Source organism: Micromys minutus, assembly GCF_963924665.1.
Source record: "Micromys minutus genome assembly, chromosome: 7".
In the NCBI taxonomy this organism is placed as follows: domain Eukaryota; kingdom Metazoa; phylum Chordata; class Mammalia; order Rodentia; family Muridae; genus Micromys; species Micromys minutus.
The window spans coordinates 3,305,986-3,326,654 of record NC_137976.1 but is presented as its reverse complement, the minus strand read 5'-3'; the positions used below and the strand labels follow the sequence as shown (position 1 = coordinate 3,326,654).

General features: G+C 46.0%; 1 protein-coding gene across 8 annotated transcripts in view; it reads left to right on the top strand.

Moving 5' to 3' along the window:
- Positions 1-10,454, top strand: part of TTC3 (tetratricopeptide repeat domain 3) — a gene marked incomplete at its 5' end in the record, with an annotated part of 91,797 nt that extends 81,343 nt beyond the window's left edge. For all 8 annotated transcript variants that reach the window (XM_080919117.1, XM_080919116.1, XM_080919115.1 and 5 more), the window contains 6 exons: positions 314-412; positions 2,156-2,490; positions 4,383-4,509; positions 4,655-4,789; positions 8,353-8,445; positions 9,369-10,454. In XM_080919117.1, the coding sequence (XP_080775243.1) occupies positions 314-412; positions 2,156-2,490; positions 4,383-4,509; positions 4,655-4,789; positions 8,353-8,445; positions 9,369-9,443 (864 nt within the window). In that variant the 3' untranslated portion in view covers positions 9,444-10,454. The remainder of the gene's footprint in view (positions 1-313; positions 413-2,155; positions 2,491-4,382; positions 4,510-4,654; positions 4,790-8,352; positions 8,446-9,368) is intronic.
- Positions 10,455-20,669: the final 10,215 nt, after the last annotated feature.

The window sequence follows — 20,669 nt, the reverse complement described above, 5'->3', positions numbered from 1 at the left end:
TGCTTAGCGTGCACAAGGCCCAGGGTTCACTTCTGGGCACTAAGAAAAGGAAAAACAGGAACTATCAGAGGCTTTCAATATTCCAAGACTGAGGTCTTTCCCTCGCTCACTCTTGAGAAGTGGTCGCCTTGCGTTAGTAATCATGGGGCCTGGGGGTTAAAAGTTGTGGGTTCGTTTGTTCTTGGAAAGATTATCTTAAAGTTTCATTATCCTCTTAGTCATGTAAATTACCTGATAAGAAAAATATTAACTGCAAACAGTGGTTTTCTTTTGGAATGTTTTAGAAATACTACATTTTTCCTTCTACCCGTAGTGTCAGTTTGAAGACCAAATTAAGGCTGTTAAGAGTGGCTCTCGACTCAGTGACCTTTCCAGAGTGCCGGTTTCCGATTTGTCATTTCCTTCTGCGACGGTGAGTTGATCAGTTCGAGAAGAATGCATAACCACAGTGTCTTCCTAAACTGTCCAGAGTAGTTTGATTTTGCTGTTTTCTGAAAACGGGAATGGGTTAGTGTTAGGTTTTCATGTTGGTGCTCTGGTGTAGTTTTAAGCTGTAAACATTCTAATGTAAGTGCATCAGTGTTTCTACCGTCAGGCATGAGAACAGGACTGAGATGTGCTGTGATCCTCTTCTGTCACTCATGTCCTGTAGTGTCTGTCTCCTTTCTTTTCTTGAGGGAAGGTGTTTTTGTGTGTGCTGTGTGTGTGTTTGTGGCAGTGAACTACATTGTCTAGGATGTAAAATCACAGTCTGAGTAACAGGTGTGCAGCTGAAGCTGTAGTATCGGTCACCGTCTGAGGTGAAACTTGAAGATACTTGGTGGCATAAAAGTCTTAAGTCTGTTTCCTCATCATATACACAGCAAACAGTGCTACATGTAAGACATGCAGGACTTTATTGGACTTTTTATAATTTTGTAAATAGTCAAAAAAAGTTTCATGTTCAAAATTCCGAGACCTCTCAGTGTATCAGGAACTTGTAAAAAAGCCTATCTCCCTCATTTGTTCACTGGGTAGTTGATAGTGATCAGTGCTACAGGCTTCTGAAAAGACAGACCTCAAGACCACAGTCACAAAGGAAACACGCTGGTCTTTTCCCAGAGTGGAGTGGTGGGCATGCTCTAGTGACATAATCCTCCTCTAGGGTAGGAAAGGGTTGACATGGTAGTGTTTGGGTGGGGAGTCTGATGGTGCAGTGAACAAAGCACGTGCTGGGAACTAGAAATAAAAGGTACACACAGTCTGTTCTTTGGGAAGGGACAAGAGGAACACTGCAGGGTCAGGCAGGACCAACCAAGTGTGGGCTGTTCATCAGGCCATTAGGAAGGCTATGGTTTAGGTTTCTAGTCAGAGGTTGTGATCAGATCAGTGCTTGGCAAAGATGGACTGGAGGGAGGAGTGAATGGGAGGATGAGGCTGGGGCTTGTGCTTGGCCCACGACCCTCTGTAGTATGTGGAGGAGGGAAGTCTGTAGCTGGGAGCAGTACAGAGGAAAACCTGTGCTGCCTGAGACTGGAGCAGTGTGGCTGAATGAGGAAGCTAGGTCAAGGGTGGGATGAGAGACTGAGCACATTGAATTTGTTTTCCCAGATCAACCAGGTGGATGTGCAGATAACAAGTCTAATCTATGCAGATAGGAAGTCTAGAGAGTAGGAGGTGGTGTGGGGGAGACAATCTAGGGTTGAGACCTGGGCCTCCGGCAGTAAGTAGACAGTAGGTCAGAGCTACAAAGAGCTGCAGGGTGGAACCTGGAGAGGGGAATGGCACCTGCAGAGGTTGCGCTTTTGAGGAGGATGTGGCCCTCACTGCTGGGTCTCTCTGTCTTAGATGGGTGGAGACAGCTTTGGGAATGTTAGGGCAGGTTATTCTGATCAATTAGCAGGAGCTCAGCTACCAGAGTAGAGGTGTCATTGGGTAGAGTGGAGGGAGAGCTATCAAGTGGGCACTTTCCTGATTTTACAGAGGAAAATAACAGTTGTTTTAAAAGTCACACATCTGTATGTGTTCTAATGAGAATTTATAAAGATTAACTCAATGCATTCAGGTTTGTTGAGTGAGCACTGCAGTGTGGCCGTGCAGACTCTGAGTTTGTTTTCCTCCCTGTCACTCAAAGTTAGCCCTAAGTGACCCAGCTATTGTGGTCTTTATTCCACAGATCCATCCTCAGTTACTCTCCGAGTCTTCAGGCCATGAGGATCATGGGCTGGTGGCTTGTGTAGACAGCATGACTGGAGCAGTCCTCAACGATCCTTACATCGAGCCTGCTAGTGGCTGCCCAGAGGAGGTTCCAGAACTGTCCCTGGGATCACCTGCTCATCAGCCTACTCAACAGCTAGAGCTCAAGAGGGCTAGCCAGGTGTCTCCAACAGAACAGAGCCCTGAGGCTGATGAGAAACTATCTGGACAGGCCACTCGGTCAAACCAATCTCCAAAAAAGCCTTTCAGCAGTATTATTGAACACCTGTCAGTGGCATTCCCATGTTATACCAGGTATAATTGTGATTATTAAATATTGCATTAACTGTTTCTTTGGCATTTGTTGCTACTGTCCTCTGGAGACAGCGTTTCATCACTGTAAATGTCTGCTGACCTGGAATTCGCTATGTAGACCAGTCTGATCTTAGATTTAAAAGAGATCTATCTGCCTCTCCTCCTGACTGCTTCGATGAAAGGTGTATGCTATTGTGCCTGGCCACTGTTTCTTGGTCAGATAAAACCATGGCCAATTACAGACTACTGTGAAAAGAACTGTGTTGTTTTGCTAAGAAAAACAAGCACTTCATTTCTTGCCTTTTGGGACCATAGTAGTGTAGTGTTTGGCATTAACTCAGGGCTCTCTGCATGTTAGACAAAATCTCTAATACTTAGGAATACATCCAGGCCACAAGTAACTGTTATAATGTTCATATCAGGATTGAAAACAATGACCACTTGAGTAACCCAGCAGCAGAAGCCATCTAAGATTTAATGAGATTTGTAATACACCAACATTATTTGTTATGGAGACAGTAAATGAGTTGTAAGATAATAGTATCGTAGGGGAAAAGACATAGCAAAGGACACTCACAACTTACATTTTGCAAACAAGAAGTCTGTCTTGTTAGCAGTCTGAGGTGAAAGCACTAGTGAATTCAGTAGTGACGTGTGTGCATATACCACAGAGGGATCCGTGTGCGTCTCAGGAAGAGTTCCTGGTGCCTCGGTCAACAAGAGTCATCAAGCTGAGTGTGGCTTCTCACACTTCAGTGTGTCTCTGCCTCCTGATCAGTGCTAGAGTCTAGGCAGAGCAAGAGAAGCAGAAGTAGGATCTGTGTGACAGCTACAAAGACAGGACTTACAAAATAGTCCTTTGTACCTGCTTTGTATTCTACCGGTATTAATGACAAGCTTAAGAAATTGAAATTTAGGAACAAAGTAGTCATTGAAAATGTCTGTGGCAGCTGGGGAGATGACTCAGTTGGTTCAGTACCTAGACAAGCTTGAGGACCACAGCTGGGATCCTCTGTGCCCTCATTAAAGGCACCTATAGCAGCTAACCTCAGTAGTCACAGTACAGCAAAGAAGACAGGCAGACGCCTGGGCTCACTGGACATGAACAGGAGAATAACAGAGAAAGACACCCAATGTTGACCTCTGACCTGGTGTATGTGCACACACAGACTCAGTGTTGGACTCTGAAGACCTGACGTTCAGCAGCAGCTAAGACTGAAGGTGTTGTCCATACTTTTAATCATAGCACTTGGGAGGCAGAGGCAGGCAGATCTCTGTGAGGTTGAGTCCATCCTGGTCTACATAAGTGAGTTCCAGGCCAGCCAGGGCTATACCATGAGACCTTGTTGCAAAAACAGAAAATATAATATTGAAATATTTTAAAGATTTGTTGAATTTTTTAAAAATTACTTATTCTATGTATGTGAGTACACGGTTTCACTCTTCAGACACACCAGCAGTGGGCATGGGATCTCATTGCAGATGGTTGTGAGCCACCATGTGGTTGCTGGGAATTGAACTCAGGACCTCTGGAAGAACAGTCAGTGCTCTTAATCACTGAGCCATCTCTCCAGCCTCTTTAATTTTTTTTAGTTACACGTGTCTGGTATGGTATACATATGAGTGTAGATGCCCATGGAGGCGAAGAGAGGTCACTGGATACTTAGAGCTGGAGTTAGCGTGTCTATGGCCCTGTAAGTGCACTCTTAATGGCTGAGCCACGACTTGAATACAATACTGAGATTGTGTTGCTCACTTGGGAAGAGTCATTCTACCTTAAAACAGTAACTGTGGTCATCACGGTTAAGTGTGCTCCACGGATTAGTTCTTGGTGTGTGTTGATATTGATACTGAGTTGATAGTGTTATTTATTGTTTACTTTTCCCTTTCAGCTCGGAGCTTGCTGGTTTTATTAAAAAAGTTAGAAACAAAAGCAGGAACTCCTTCTCAGGATTAAGCACTGAGGAGATAGTTGAGAAAGTGAAAGAACACATTCTCGATGAACAAAGGAAGAAGAAGGTAAGGTGTTCATCTTCGTGCTTATTTGTAAGATGTGAGAATAAAAAGCTTCAAACCAAACCCCAGCACAGAGAGCAGCTGACTGGAAAAGGTGGCCAGACTCAGTGACTCACTTCATCTCTTTCCTCCCTCGTCACCTCGGTAGCCAAATGCAGGAAAAGACAAGAAGACATCTGAGGCTCATTCTGCTACCTCTGTGGCCAAGACCTCCCAGAGTGCACCCTTGACAGCTGCTGGACCATCAGCTAAAACCAAAGGCCAGAAAAAAGATGATGTCCCTGTGAGTATCTTCTGTGTGAGTTCCTAGCTCGTTTTCATCTTTGATGGGTCAGGAAGGGAACATAATTTTTAATCTATGAGTTAGCCCTTTTCACTTTGAAACTTGTTCTATTTTGCTGTATTTAACCATCCATCCATCCATATCTGGTACCCAGGGCAAAGACCCTGCATGCAGATGACAGCCCGCCAGACTGTCCCGGGCATAACCCAGCTCTGTACTATACCTGCGTTTCTTCAGATGGTCAAGTGTGTTGATTTTGTAAGTCATGTGGGAAAACAGCTTTTGAATAATTTTCTTCTGTGTAAGCAAGGACTTTGTACTTGAGAGAGGCTTCGTCACTCAGCACTGCTGTGAGCCTGAGCAGCTGTGGAGGGGCCGTGCTAATGCTACCTCTGCCTCTTCCCTGGAGTGCCTGGATGCACCTAGCATTTGACATTGCTGTTCATGTCTTGTTTTAAGAAAATCAAAGTGGTTTTGTTTTTGTTTTAAAAAAGCATGTGTTCTTATAACTATATATAAATTTGCACAGTTCTATAGTTGTTCATATCTTACAGTAAAATATCCGTGGCATGAATGTTTGTGAGCCTGTTAGCTTTCACCTGTGTGTAGCTGTGGGATCATGCTTAGCAGACACCAGGGAATCCCTAGTCCTTACCACAGTGAGTGGCTAATGCTGGAGAGAGTCCGTCTAACTTACATTTGGTGTAGATTATACCCTGCTCTACTTCTGTAGTGCAGGAGTGACGTCATGTGTTGAAGTTGCGGCCACAGCAGTTTCTCAGGCCCACAGCACAGGATGAATGTTGCCTAGAGCTAATACTGACTGAGTCTTTGTGAGCTGGTCTTTATTCCTCTTGTGCTTTGGGTTTCTTTGGGGGGATTCCCCCCCTCATTGCCCTGCGGAACTTTTCCATTCCTCCCCCATTGAGGTCTCCACGGGTCACATCTCCACTTACCCAGTGGGGTGGCTACAGACTAGGTCAAACCCTGACTTCTACCTTCAGTGAGCCTTCACCCAGATGGGATTCTCCAGCACTTGTATTTTTAAAGGAGGATATTTCACCCGTTCCCCCTACCTAAGAAGTAAAAACGGCAACATTTGTAAGAGAGAGCTCTTTTTGTGATAATTCATCTTAAGTGTCTGCTTGATGGTGGATCATCTAGAAGACAGGCCTCTGGGTGTTCCTGAGGGCATAATCTGGATGAGGTTACCTGAGGTTAAAAAATAAAACCCACCCAGTATGGCTAGTATTTCCTGGCCTGGAGTCCTAGACTGGGAAAAATGTGTGTGTGTACATGTGCAGGAACAAGTGCACACCTGTGTGTACCTGTGCAGAGGCCATTGTCCTGCTCTATCATTGTCACTGTGTTCTCTTCAGGCAAGAGTCTTACTGAACCTGGAGCTGTTCCTCAGTGAGGTTGATGGCCTGCAAGCCCCACTGGCCTCCTGTCTCTTCCTTCCATACTTAGTCCTACGATTATAGATGTGTGCCGCTGTGCCCACCTCTTAATGCAAGTCCTGGGGATCCAGACTCAGATCTTCATGCCCATGCGAAAAGCACTCCTACCCACTGAAACAGGCTACAGAAGGTGCAAACTGTAAGGCACTGTATAAGCTAAAGCTGGACGTGGCAGTGTACACATGTAATCCCATCTGCCCAGGAGGCTGATGCAGGAGAGTTGCAGTTTTGAGGCAGCTTGGGCTCCAGTCTCAAAAATAAACCCAAAGAACCACCCTTAACCAGAATTACCACACTGTTACTTTACCAAACGTGATCAAAATATGGGTTACTCTTGGCAAAACTGATTATTTCAGGGCCTGGAAAGGTGGCTCAGTAGTTAAAACCAATAATACTGGTGTTGGAGAAGATCTAACTTATTCCTAGCACCTGCATCAGGTAATTTACTATCTGTAACTTTAAATTTCAGGGGATCTAACACACACCATAGGTCAAAACAAGTCTTTTTTTCTTTCTTTCTTTCCTTCCCCCCACCCCCAGAATATGAGCACCTTGGTCTTAATTCTTAATGTCCTTGGTGTGGGTGGGTGGGAGGAAATTCAGATTTGTGTATACCTAGAACTCTGTACCTTTCTATACTGGGAATCAGATGAACTGTAAGGTCTTCCACGCCAACTGCTCTGAGCTCTGCAGACATTACTCCACATCTTAGGGCTCATGCCTCCATGTCTTCCCTGACCCTAAGTCCTGCACAGCAGTAGAACGGAGTAAACCCTCACTATAGCTCCTGCCCCATCTCTACCTGGGCACCTCAGGAAAGAGCAGAACTCCAGTCACTTGCAGGCGTTTCTGGGTCAGTTTGGGGCCATAGTTTTTTGTTGCTGGAGCCCTGTAGAAACAAGATGCTTCTGAGATGCTGAAATGTGATGAAAAGTAGAACTTGATGTCCTCTACAGAGCAAGTGCTGTGAGCCAGAAGTGCTGCCTGCAGAAAACGTGTGGTCAGCAGACCAAGCACAGGAGGCCAGAGATACGTTCGTCTCCATGTGCAGTGCGGCACAACCTCTTTATTGCATTTCCTAAGTGAGCCACCAGTACGTTCTTAGCAGGGCTAACCCTGTTAATATTTTATATATCAGAATCATATATTATTCTAGGTACATCTGTAGATGCGTCATCTCTTTTTTAAAAATACTAGTTGCATAATAAACACTGCCACCATCTGTATTTATCTCGTGGTCCATTAGACCTACTTTCTGTGTCTCCATGTATCAACTTCAGATATTATAATTGGCCATAGACAGTGTCTCAGTCAGGGTCTCACTGCTGTGAACAGACACCAAAGGCAGCTCTTAAAAAGACAGTATTTAATTGGAGCAGGTTCACAGGGTCAGAGGTTCAGTTCATTATCATGGCAGTAAGCATGGCAACATGCAGGTAGGCCTGGTGCTCCAGGAGCTGAGAGTTCTACATCCTGATCTGAAGGCATCCAGGAGGAGACTCACATTCCACATTGGGTGGAACCTGACCATAGGAGCCTCAAAGTGCACCCCACAATGACACAATTTCTTCAACAAGGCCACACCCCCTAATAGTGCCACGCTCTAGGCCAGGCCTATTCAAAGCACCGCAGATAGTATGTTGTGTATGGTCGTGTTATATTTCATGACTAATCTGTAGCATGAACTGTTTTTACTGCCGCATCTTGAGTATAGGATAGAGGTGACCTGACAGGATTTTTCAGGCACTGTCAGCTGTTGAAGCGGCTCCCTCTGAGAAAATTGGAGCTTTATGCTTTGCTTTCGGGGGAGCCATGTTTTGGAACACAGTCTGTGGTCCTGGAGCTTGCTATGTAGTTTAGGCTGCCCTCAAACTCTCAGAAATCCTCCTGCCTCTTGCCTGCCAAGTGCTGGGAGTAATGGCGTAATTTCTTTTTATTTGTTATTTTTCTGCTTTCTTTCTTCACTCTGTTCAAGCACAATTGAAAGGCAGTCTGCCACCCTTTGTGAAAATCATTTTTAGGCCACTTTTGACCATGTACTAAGTTATGAGAGCTCATGTCATAAAGAATTGGTTTATTATTTAAACATGTTTGTTTCCACAGCCACCAGATGGAAGTTCCTGTGAGCTATGCCATGAAATATTCAAGTCAAAAAACATGCGTGTGCTAAAATGTGGGCACAAGTTTCACAAAGGGGTAAGAATTATCTTTGACACCTTCATAGCAAGCATTTTAAAATAAAAATGGAATTTTTTTCAAGGAGTCTATATTTGCATTTGCCAAAATGTTTTTAGTTTGTAAATCTTCATATGAGGTATTGATAGGACTATAAAAATGGGTGTTTTGTTGGGGAGGTGGGTCTGGTTCTCAGACCAGGGTGTCTGTAGCTCTGTCGATCACTCTTTCTGCCAGTCACACTGGGGCAGAGAATGAGAGTTGATTACATAGCTACATGGGCTCTGAGACTTGGAAAAATTTCTTGAAAGGTGGTTTCTTACATGACTAATAAATTGTATCCAGGGTCTATTCGGTGTAGTATATGAAGCTGAGTTCACCTGCTAAAGGCAGCTTCTGGCCAGTCATTTGGTCCATGACCTTCCACGACTATTCTGCGCCATGTCCTGGCACTGCTGGGTTAGGACAGATCAGGTTAAACATAAAGTACTCACTAGAAGGAACTGAAAAGCTTGCAGAGCCTCCTTTGGATCTGGCACCACATGCTTGGCCTTCTGGCTTTCTATGCCTGCCTACGCATGTGACAGCAGTCTGCCAGCCAGGAGCAGCAGCATGGAATGTGGCACACAGGCTGGTGAGGAACAGCATTGAGTGACTTTGTGACCACAAAACTGACAGCTTGTACAAAGCAGTACAAGTTAATACAGGAAAGCTTAAAGAGCTTAGACTGAGGCTGGGTGTAAGGGAGGACAAGGCCTCCGTGAGGCCATGGGTCCAGTTCTGGAGCACCGCCCTGAGCAGACACTGATGTTTTAAGTATTAGCAACACCAGATGTGGAGGTGACATGAGCTGTATCCCTGCCAGAGTCCAGTGATCTAAGAGATCCCAGGCCCGCTCCCCGTGTTCCCAGGGGCACTTGCTGACTTTGCTTTCTCGCTTTCAGTGTTTTAAGCAGTGGCTGAAAGGGCAGAACACGTGCCCCACCTGTGGCAGCAGTGACCTGCAGTTTGAAGAGTAACCTGTTGCACCATCGTCACAGACCCAGCCCAGAAGAAGATGGGAACCTCCTTCCTGTTGCTGTAGGTAGTCACTCCTCACTACTGCACCACGCACTTCATGAGTTAAAGAACAACAGTGTCCTGTTTCCACTGTAAAGACAGCAACATGGAAGCTCTCACACTGTGCGTCACAAAGCTAGCAAATTGAAATCTTGAATGCATTCTGTTCCAAGGGTCAGGCAGGCGACAGCCATGTGTGGCGTGCTGTGTCACCATGGTCCTGCATTGTTGGGATTGCTACAGGGATACTCTGAAAGTGCTTACGATCCAGTTGATTTACATTCTGGTAATCACTTATCTTTTACCCTGGGAAGATGCTGTCTGTTCACAGGAGTTTCAACTTGACACTTAACACTAAGGTTACCATGTAAGTCTCGTGAATCGGCCAATGGAAATGCACAGCTGAGGGAGCACAGGTCACAGTGCTGAGCACCGGACAATCGCTCTCACCCTCTTTCCTTATTCTTCCTCCGGAAGAGAAATGTACCACAGTCCTGATGTGTTGGTGTTAACATTGTTCTGTTTGACTTTTGTGTAAAGTAATTTGCATGCAATCTTGTAATGTGGCCTGAAAACAAGCTAACTGTATTAGAAACTATTCAAAAACTAGGTGTTTTTTAGTGACTTGTAGGCAGTGGCAAATACAGACATGTGAACCCTGGTTACATTACATTTCTCTCAGACACAAAGAAACAAAATGTTTTACAGCGTGTTCTCTGCTGTCCTGGAGACGCTGTCACCTTCTACCTGTGTCTATGTAAGATGTGGTGTTTTGCTGACTAGTCTGTAGCCTACTCCTTATTCTGAGACATTGTCCACGGTGTCCCTGAAACGTGGTGCACATGCTGTAACATTGAGTTCAGTACCTGCTAAAGTACATAGCAGCTTACAGTGTCTGTCGGGTACAGTGGAGTAGCTGTTGAGACAGTGGTCTGTGCTTCATGTCAGCCTGTGAACATGCCTTACACTTGTCCAGTAACTGTCAATAAAGAACATTGTGAAACATCACATGTTTGCTGTGGTTCCTGCCCAGGTAATTGAGAATTGCGTTCTGCCTAGAAATTCAGGTTCTTTTCTGTCAGATACTGAGAAACTGACTTTGTTTGGGAAGAACAGGAAAACTGCATCTAACAGGGAATCTTTACCAAGGATCTTGGGTTTTTTTAAAGCCTGGATCAAAACATTCCTTTGTGCCTAAATACAGCTTGCCAACGTTTAAATGTGTGAATAGATGCTTGTGCAGAAATGACTGTTCCGGCCCCAAGAAGAACTTTTTCTTGTGAGCTCATGCAAACATGCTGAGGATAACTTAGTTTCTTGCAGGTTTTGTTCCTGGGGTGCATGTGTTCATGGACTGCTGAAGCTGATCAATAGTGCCTTTTTAAGGCCCTTTGGCTATGCTGAGCACTAACAATGGAAGCACAGTCTGTTGTTTTGTTAGGTATAGACAGGCTAATGTTACCCATTGGGCCTGTCCTAAAGCAAAGTTGTCAGACATGTTTTTTGAACTGTTTTCATATAAGAGTCACAGGTTACAGTTTTGAGTTGATGTCACAGAACTGATACTTGAGATTCATCACCCTCTCTGGGTGTGGCCTCTTCCTGAGCTGCTGCTGCTGCCGCCAGCTCAGACTGCATTCCTGCTCCAGTTCTCAAAACCTGGAGGAAGAGATAAGGGGCTCCTTGCAGAAGACTGAGGTACTGGCAGTCCTCCACTCTTAATGCCTAATCTCGCGGTGGGATACTGCTCTCCTATCAGCATTCCGCCAGTCCCCATCTCCATGACAGCCATAGTGAGAAGCAAGCACAATTTAAACTATTACTCATACAGTTGTATTCAAGAGTAACATTTAATTCAGGTAATACAACTTCAAGCAGTGGCCATGCCTTAAAATTAAAATTCTTTTCTCTTGGAAGTGATTAATCTGTGTTATGAATAATGGATAATTAATATAAAACTTGAGTGGAGCCCTAGCAACGCAAGATGTATTTGTAGGGTGACTTGAAGGACTATAGGGAAAGCGGCTGTTGGAGGCATCTCACACCACGGCTCAAGACGCACTAGTTTAGTCACTTCTCAGTCAGAGTTCTCTCTGGAGACGCTGATACAAGAACAGAGAAGAGAATAACAGAGGTGGGTGCCCATCATGAGGTGTGTACTGCTAAGCTGAGGAAGTGCAGGCAGGCAGCACTGGGACGGGGCATTGCTAAGAACGAGGAGCAGACAGCTCCTGTAGAGCCTTGCATGGAAGAAATGGCAGTGTTCCTATCTTCTTAATACCTGTATAACAGACTTGATTAGATAAACTGCCAGTGGACGGATGGACCGATGGTCAGTCATGCCTGGATCCTTCTTCCTCACAGTGGCCTGTGTGCTGTCCTTCATGCAGTCACCTATCCTCAGCGTCTGTGGACAAGCAATGAATGCCAGGAATGGAAATCCATCAAAACCAGGACAGTTACTCCAGTGACTTGAACACCAGCATGTACATCACCAGACTAGACATTTTCATGTAGTAGTAATAGGAGGCGGCCCCTGAGAGTGTGAGCAAAAGCAGGGTATATGCACAGAAGAAAATGTCACAGCACTGTCATTCTGTGCAGTCTGCATCTACTAGATGTACTATAAGAGACGGCCAGAACCAACTCTTCCTTCCATTGAAGGAGTAGCCAAAATCTAAGCCTTTGGTAAAGGGGAACTGACTCCTTAGGTAGCAGGATAATTTCACCTTTATTTGTCCCAAAGTGTTTGTGTGAGTGCTGTTTACTTGTTCAGAATAACTGCTGCCTTGGAAGGGCCCACGCAAGGCTGGTCACTCCCTGGCTTAGACTGAGAGTTGTTCTTCATTCCTGACACGGCCTCTGCCTTGCATGGTCTCACTGTTCCCCACTTTAAAGAGAGAAAATAGCAAAAGTATGGAAATTCTACAAACCCCACTAAGTGGACTGTCAGTCAAGGCAGACTGGTTAACATCTGGTCAAAAAATATTTTTGGCTATATTAAGAATAATAAATAATGTTGGCTATACCCTGGGAAACCTTTAACCCGTCACAGTACAGACATGCTAATTCTAGACTGACCAGTCCTAAATATGAACACTAAGATAATGTTTTCCTTCAAGATGGCAGATTCTTGGAAAACCATAAAGTTGGATCTTACTTCAGGGTTGAGCTCCTCAGTAACTTCCCACTAAAGAAGTGAAGACAAGCTGTGTAGTGGAAGAGACAAAGGCAGAACAGCCATTCCACACACAGGCATACACATCCTGATACAAAGTCAAACCTTACTAGGATGATTCTGTACATTGTCCTGAGCTTGCTGGATACCGGCTTAGGGACCATCTCATCCACCTTTGGGAAGGTGAAGGTCTAGCACCCTAGAGTGCACTCTGTCTGACCCAACCAACAAGGTCAACAAGTATGTTTTCAGAGGTTCTGTGAACCAGCCTACACAATGAGTTCTATGTTCAGAGGAGTCACGTTGGGAGTACAGAGTCATCAGTGAATGGGAGAAATAACCAGATAACCTCAGGGTCTTGGCTGCATGAAGAAAACACAGCTGGTTCAATGGGACTTTGGCATTTAAAATAGTAAGGCCTCCTAGCACTGCTTAGGTGATTTTTCTGCTGAATGAACTTCTTTCCAGCACCCTCTGGCTTGGAACCTCACCCTTAGTGTCCTAAAAGGACAGGGTCCACTGGTCTCTGAGCTAGGGACACAAAGAGCTATAGTTCCTAGGGAGCCACTGTATCTTGGCATGAAGCAAGAAGCTTCTATGTGAATACATGATGCTCACCCCATGCTGGAGTAACTCATTTTGTCCCCTGAGCAGGTAATGGGCCAGGCCCTGGGCCTTGTCAAGGGCCTTCCAAGCAGAGTGGAAACTGCCATCATCTATGGCACAGGGTGCTTCCAGAAGAGAAGCTAGTTTCCTGGTGTGCTTTTGTGTCAAAGTGTCATTGTTTTGAGCAAATACCTTTAGTGAATAAATCCCAGTCTGCTTCCTGAGGTCTTCTTCCTCTGTTTAAAAATTATGTATGAAGGCATTCTACTGAATACCTTCAGCCTCTATTTCAGCTTCTATTTATTTGGTGTGATAGAAAGGTCTTAATTTAGATCTTCCTGCCACCGGTTCCAAGAAATCTGCGACCAGCTCCAAGTTTCGTGTCCTGAAGTGCCACCCCATTCCAGTGGAGTGAGCCAGCAGCCTCTGAAAAGAGAAGGCCGTGGAACAGATGGGCATTGTACTTCCAGACTCTGGCTGCCACCCAGCGCCAGCAGGACTCCAGCTTTCTTCTATCCCTTGGGGAGGCCACATTGCTTTTTCTTCCAGAGGCACAACTACCACAGTTTCTAACCTGCCAGACAGAAAACTGAAGCCAAGCCCTCCCTACTTCCTGGTCTTTCAGGCACTGAGGGACAGTGTCCTTCACGCTCCTCTTCCCACTGTACATCTGACAGACAGGTCCTGGTTCCTTTGCTTTGCAGGGACCTTGGAATACCCTTGCTCACCCCCTGAGAACAAAGCTAGTGGCCCTGGCCATCATGATGGCTATATAACATTGACCTGCCATATTCAACCACCAAATATGACACAGGAGACACCGCTCTAGTGCCCTGGTTATAACAGAATAGACAAGAAGAAAGGACTTGAGCATTCCAGCAGCAGAGGCTGACATCACATAGGACAGCAAAACACATGATATGATCCTGCTCATCCGGAGAAGAATGAAACCAGGAAGGGGATAAGGGAGGGTGGGGGACAGGGTGGGGTAGGGTTCCAGCTTTGAACAGAGGCCAGCGGAGTCTGCACTTGATAGCAGCTGGGAGGAGGGAGTGGAGGTGATAGAATGGGCAGACTTGGGGTCATGAAGGAAGCTGCCAGCACAGCAAAGCCTGCTAGTTTATTTAGTGGATTCTTTACAAGTGGGAGCTATTGTTAGGGACGGACTGAGGTGCTAGAGCACACAGAGGACAGTCAGCTTGCTGGTGAGCTCTCCTTAAATATTAGTACTGCGTGTAACCTTACACTCAAGGGACTAGACCTGACAGCTAGGCAGAGATTGTTCCCGATACACTCTTGTTCTTACCAGTTCTCTGAACTCTTGCTTCTAGTCCTCTCTTTCAGTTCCTTGTCCTCTAAGCTGGCAGTTGGTCTGCCCTGCACTCCCAGCTGTCTGTTCTGTGAACCCCTCACCTACGTACCTGCTCTTTCTGAACACAGCCAGTGCCTGTTCAGCAGCCAGCCCCGATTCTGCCACTTTGTCCTTTTAGTGTGGGGCTTCAGGGCCCACCTCACCATTTACACTGGTGGGGGATAAAAACATGGCCTTGCTCATAGCTGCTCAAAGTACACAGACTACATAGGATAAAAGCCACATAACAAAACTGGTGGCCTTTACATCTAGTAAACCTGGTCCTCCTCTGGCTTTTCTCGCTGTGACAAATGTAGGGTCTGCCCACTGTCTTCCATTATCATTTTAACTAAAACTATTTGGGAATACTAGGCCCACTATTTACAAACATCTTGGCATCCAAGTACCCATTTCATACCCATTTTACAGATGCAGAAACAAACCTCAATGTTTAAATAACTTCCCTACTGAGTTAACTCACCGCTCTGCACCTACTGAGTTAACTCACCGCTCTGGCCATTCATCTGCTGACTTTCACTCCCCTCCAAACCCAAATCAACTTCTCTCCTAAGGAACAGCAGCTAAAGACACAGAGCGCAGTCCACCGCTGTTTGGCCCACACACAGCTTCCATGGCGTCTGACCTATATAAGAGTGTCAGCATGTTTAGGGAGCTACAGCTTCCTAATCCATCCTGCTGTCTGTTCTCAGGTTGGTTTGGGTTTTCCCGGAATCCTTGGCTGCCTCCTCTCTCTTTCTTTGCACCTTGTATTTCCATGTGTGCCTCTAGCTTGTTACCAGGGGCTCCTTCCAGCCTCCAAAGCAAAGTTGCCTTTATTGCTGATCTAGATCAGGCCTATACCTTCATCACCTGTGTGTTCTTTTCTTCCCTGGTTTATAACCCTGTGTTGCTAGAGTGCATATTCCAGAGATTCCAGCACATACCAGCACTTATGCAGCTGAGCTCCCAACAAAGAGCCTCGTGATATCAGCACATGGTCCCTCTGCTGAACTCTAGTGGTTGTGCGATACTATGTTATCAGGACTTTCCTTTCCACTTCCCTAAGACTAAGAACACCGATCATTTGTTTTTGAGCTCATATACAGTCAATACATCTTTGTTGAATTATTTGATTAATTAAATCTTTGACTCATCTTAAAAACCAGGTTGTAAATTTTCAGTTATAATAGTTCTTTCTGCATTCTAGATACAACTATTTGGTGGGTGTGCATTATGCATTTTTTCTCCAACTCTGTGACGTGTTTTCACAGTACTTTGGGGTTTTTTTATATTTGTTGTATGTGGGGTATGCTGCAAGTAAACACGCAAGAGTGAGCTCACATGTACATACCATGGTGCACATGTGGTGATCAGAGGCAACCGGTGGTAGTTGGTTCTCTCCTTCCACTGTGTGGGTCCTAAGAATCTAAGTCATCACTAGGCCTGGTAGTAAGTGCCTTTACCCACTGAGAGAACTCGGTGGCTCCTTTATGTTCCCTAGAAATTCCATATAATATATTGATCGTCTTCCTTCTCTCCTAGCTTCTCCCAGATGCACACCTCTTCCCTCCCCCTGAGACTGTGTGTTCTAATAGTAAAAGCCATCAACTCCATTTGCAATGTGCTCATCCACTGGCATTCAGGCTACATATCTGGGGCCACACCCTTTAAAAATAAAAGGACTCACCCTCTTCCAGCGCCTATCAGTCACCAGTAGGTCCTCAGGTAGGGTGGGACTTCATGCCCACGTCCCTTACACTCTTGAATTTGGTCTGGCTTGAGTTCTGTGCATATTGTCACAACCACTGTGAGTACACGAACAGCACCCATGTTATGACTAGAAAACATGGTCATCCACCGTACCTGGTTATCCAAAGTGGTCTCTATGCTGCAGATGAGGGTGTGACAATAGATGTCACATTCAGGACTGAGCAGCCTGCCATCTCTCGGTCTCTCTGGAGTGACCGTGTGGATGGTTAGTCAGGTAATGTACTGATCAATCATTATAAGTAAGTTATTAGTTGGTTCAGTACCATTCATTTTATAAATTAATAGTGGTAGATTCTCTCCTAGCCTATAGCATTATCTAATCACAGGTTCTTGATCCCAATAATGGTGCTGGGTCTGGATTTCCTTTTCTGGAGCGGTATTTAAATTCAATTATAAAGTAGTTGGTTACTCCTTGGCTTTGGTGCCAGTGCTGCACCAGTCTTTTTTGTTTTTTGTTTTTTTTGTTTTGTTTTTTTTTACAGGTGTGTGTGTGTGTGTGTGTGTGTGTGTGTGTGTGTGTGTATAATATGTAAGGTTGGGTTGGAGCTTTGCAGGAGTTGGTTCTCTATTTCTACTATTGGATCTGACAGTTAAACTTAGGTCATTGGGTTTGTGTGACAGGTACTTTTAAAAACACATTTATCTGGCTGCAGAGATGGCCTCTTCCAGAGGTCCTGAGTTCAATTCCCAGCTACCACATGGTGGCTCACAACCATCTGTCATGAGATCTGATGCCCTCTTCTGGTGTGTCTGAGGACAGCTGCAGTGTGCTCACATACATAAATAAATAAATCTTAAAAAAAACAAAAAACATACATTTATCTTCTGAGCCACCTATGCAGTTCAAAGTATTTTGAAGTCTTAAGAAAGAATTTTGAGTTTTTTGAGTTGCTTTCTTGTTTGAAGGATTTTAAAGTTATTTTATTAGAGGGTGTGACACATGTGTGACACACGTGTGCTATGGCGTGGATAGAGATCAGAGGACAATTTTGTGGCGTCAGTTCTTGCCTCCCCCTTCTGGTTTGGGAACGAACAGGAGTGACACTCATTCTGTCAAACTTTGCCACCTGACATCAAACATGATAAGACGATAAGGCAGCGTAGAGTGGTTTTCTGGTGACACTGTGGTGACAGTTCTCAGTGAAGTATTCACGGACCTAGTTCAGCACATGGACTGTGTCATACATGGCCACGCTTATCTCAGTCCCTGCTGCAAGTGTGGGTCAAACAGCGAATAAGCATAACTGGGGCAGTCACACGGTCATCCTGTGAGCACTGAAAGGAAATCCAGGATAATTTAACAAAGTTCAACATCCCATCACAACAACCCCAAAGGACTTGGGAAGAAGACTCATACTTCATCCTAAAAAGGCTGTATATGACAGACTTGTACATATGGAATGGAGAAAACTGAAAACTCAAAAACAAGACTGGAAATTCATCTATATTCAATATCATGCTTGAGTTCTGAGCCAGAGCAATAAGGCAAGAAAAAGACGTGAAGGGTACACAATAGGAGAGGAAGAATTGCCTGTTTCTGTACACGGTGTGATCCTATATGTCAAAAGACTACAGAGGGTTGCAGAGCTGGCACCACAGTTAAAAGCATGTGTTGCTCTTACAGAGCACCTCCCTCTACAGCACAGCACCCTCACAGGTGCTCCCTCCCTCTTCAGCACAGCACCCTCACAGGTGCTCCCTCCCTCTTCAGCATAGCACCCTCACAGGTGCTCCCTCCCTCTTCAGCATAGCACCCTCACAGGTGCTCCCTCCCTCTACAGCATAGCACCCTCACAGGTGCTCCCTCCCTCTTCAGCACAGCACCCTCACAGGTGCTCCCTCCCTCTTCAGCATAGCACCCTCACAGGTGCTCCCTCCCTCTTCAGCATAGCTCCCTCACAGGTGCTCCCTCCCTCTTCAGCATAGCACCCTCACAGGTGCTCCCTCCCTCTTCAGCATAGCTCCCTCACAGGTGCTCCCTCCCTCTTCAGCATAGCTCCCTCACAGGTGCTCCCTCCCTCTTCAGCATAGCACCCTCACAGGTGCTCCCTCCCTCTTCAGCATAGCTCCCTCACAGGTGCTCCCTCCCTCTTCAGCATAGCACCCTCACAGGTGCTCCCTCCCTCTTCAGCACAGCACCCTCACAGGTGCTCCCTCCCTCTTCAGCATAGCACCCTCACAGGTGCTCCCTCCCTCTTCAGCATAGCACCCTCACAGGTGCTCCCTCCCTCTACAGCATAGCACCCTCACAGGTGCTCCCTCCCTCTTCAGCACAGCACCCTCACAGGTGCTCCCTCCCTCTTCAGCATAGCACCCTCACAGGTGCTCCCTCCCTCTTCAGCATAGCACCCTCACAGGTGCTCCCTCCCTCTTCAGCATAGCACCCTCACAGGTGCTCCCTCCCTCTACAGCATAGCACCCTCACAGGTGCTCCCTCCCTCTTCAGCATAGCACCCTCACAGGTGCTCCCTCCCTCTTCAGCATAGCTCCCTCACAGGTGCTCCCTCCCTCTTCAGCATAGCACCCTCACAGGTGCTCCCTCCCTCTTCAGCATAGCTCCCTCACAGGTGCTCCCTCCCTCTTCAGCATAGCACCCTCACAGGTGCTCCCTCCCTCTACAGCACAGCACCCTCACAGGTGCTCCCTCCCTCTTCAGCATAGCTCCCTCACAGGTGCTCCCTCCCTCTTCAGCATAGCTCCCTCACAGGTGCTCCCTCTACAGCATAGCACCCTCACAGGGATGTGCTTCCCTTTCCTTCCACCCCCTTCTATGTTACTTTTTCATACATTTTACTCATACCTAGGCAACAAGTCATGTAACATGTTGTAGTTACTTTTGCTTCCATGAACTGTGTTTATGAATGCTTTACTCCGGTAATTGTCATCCCACCGTCCCACCTCAGCAGGTGCTTGGTAGCCTCCAGTCGACTTGGTATCTCTACATTTGTCTATTGTGGACAGAGACGCTGCAGTTGGGATCTTTGGGACTATTTTCTCTTAGCATAATGCTATTGACCCTCATACATTTATACCATGTACTGGTAATTCATTTTCTTTCCCTACCAACTAATACCCATTGTGTGAACAGGCCGCTTTTTATATGTGCATTCTCTAGTTCCTGGACATTTGGTCTGCTCCTGTTTGCTTGCTTGTTGTGAATAGTACTGCTGTTGAAGGTTTTCCTGTTTCTCTGTAGCAGATGCCTAAGAGCAGCGCCATCCCCGTCTAACTTTTGTCCAGCTCCCGGCTACTCTCCAAAGTGGCTGCACCATTTTATGTTCCTACCTGGAGTACATGCGCTTCCAGTTTCTCTCCATCCTTACCAGCGCACAGTACTGTCTAACTTTCTGTCCATGTAGAGGGATGTCAAGTTGTATTTAACGGCAGGTTTGATCTGCACTCCTCTGAGAGCCAATGGTGTCATAATGGAAGACTGAGCGGCTCACACAGCTGCTTGGCTTTCCTCTACACAGTTTGCAGTGCTCCCTCCTTGGCAGAGTTCCCTGGCCTCTTCCTGATGTCATTCTGTTTGAACAACACCCTTCAACGTCTCTCCTCACTAGGGTCTCCTGGGTGCTAGCTCCTTCCAGCTCCTGAATACCTGAACAACTGTCTCGCCGTTCTGTGGTAGGTTTGGAAGTTCAGATTGCCACCTTTCCTTTTCCTCAGTGTGCTCTAAATATAAGGGCTTGCCTGCCACTGGGATCTACGCTCGCTCACGCTGCATTCTCTTGTTCTTAGACTTTCCTCAGACCAGGCATGCTCTTTTCCCGGCTGCTGTTTACAGTTTTCTCTGTTGGGGTTCTGAGCCATGCCTGGTGCACCTTTCTGCCTCACAGAGTGTCTGCTCCCTGGAAGTCTCAAAGTATTCAGACTGTTTGTGCAGATCCTCGTCTTTCCTTCCATCACCCATGGCACCGTTATGGTGTCAGACACTTGTTATCTTACGCCTCAATATCTGTTCATAGTTCAGTTTCTCTGCTTCCGTTGCTGATTTTTTTTTAAGCATTACATTTCTTGGGGTGGTCATCTGTGTCATAGAGTGTGTGTGAAGCTCAGAGGACAACTTGCTGGGGATCTGATCTCTCTTCCCACTAAAAGGGTCCCGAGGATTGAGCTCTCACCGGCCCGTATTGCTACATTTTAAGCTCTGTTTTCTTTCTCTTAAACAATCTGCTGTGAGCCCACTGAGTGCATTTTCTGTCTTGCATGTATAAGTCCCGACCTAAGGAGTAGACCTCAGGTTGTCCTTCCCAAGCCCCAGTGTCCTGCACTGACACA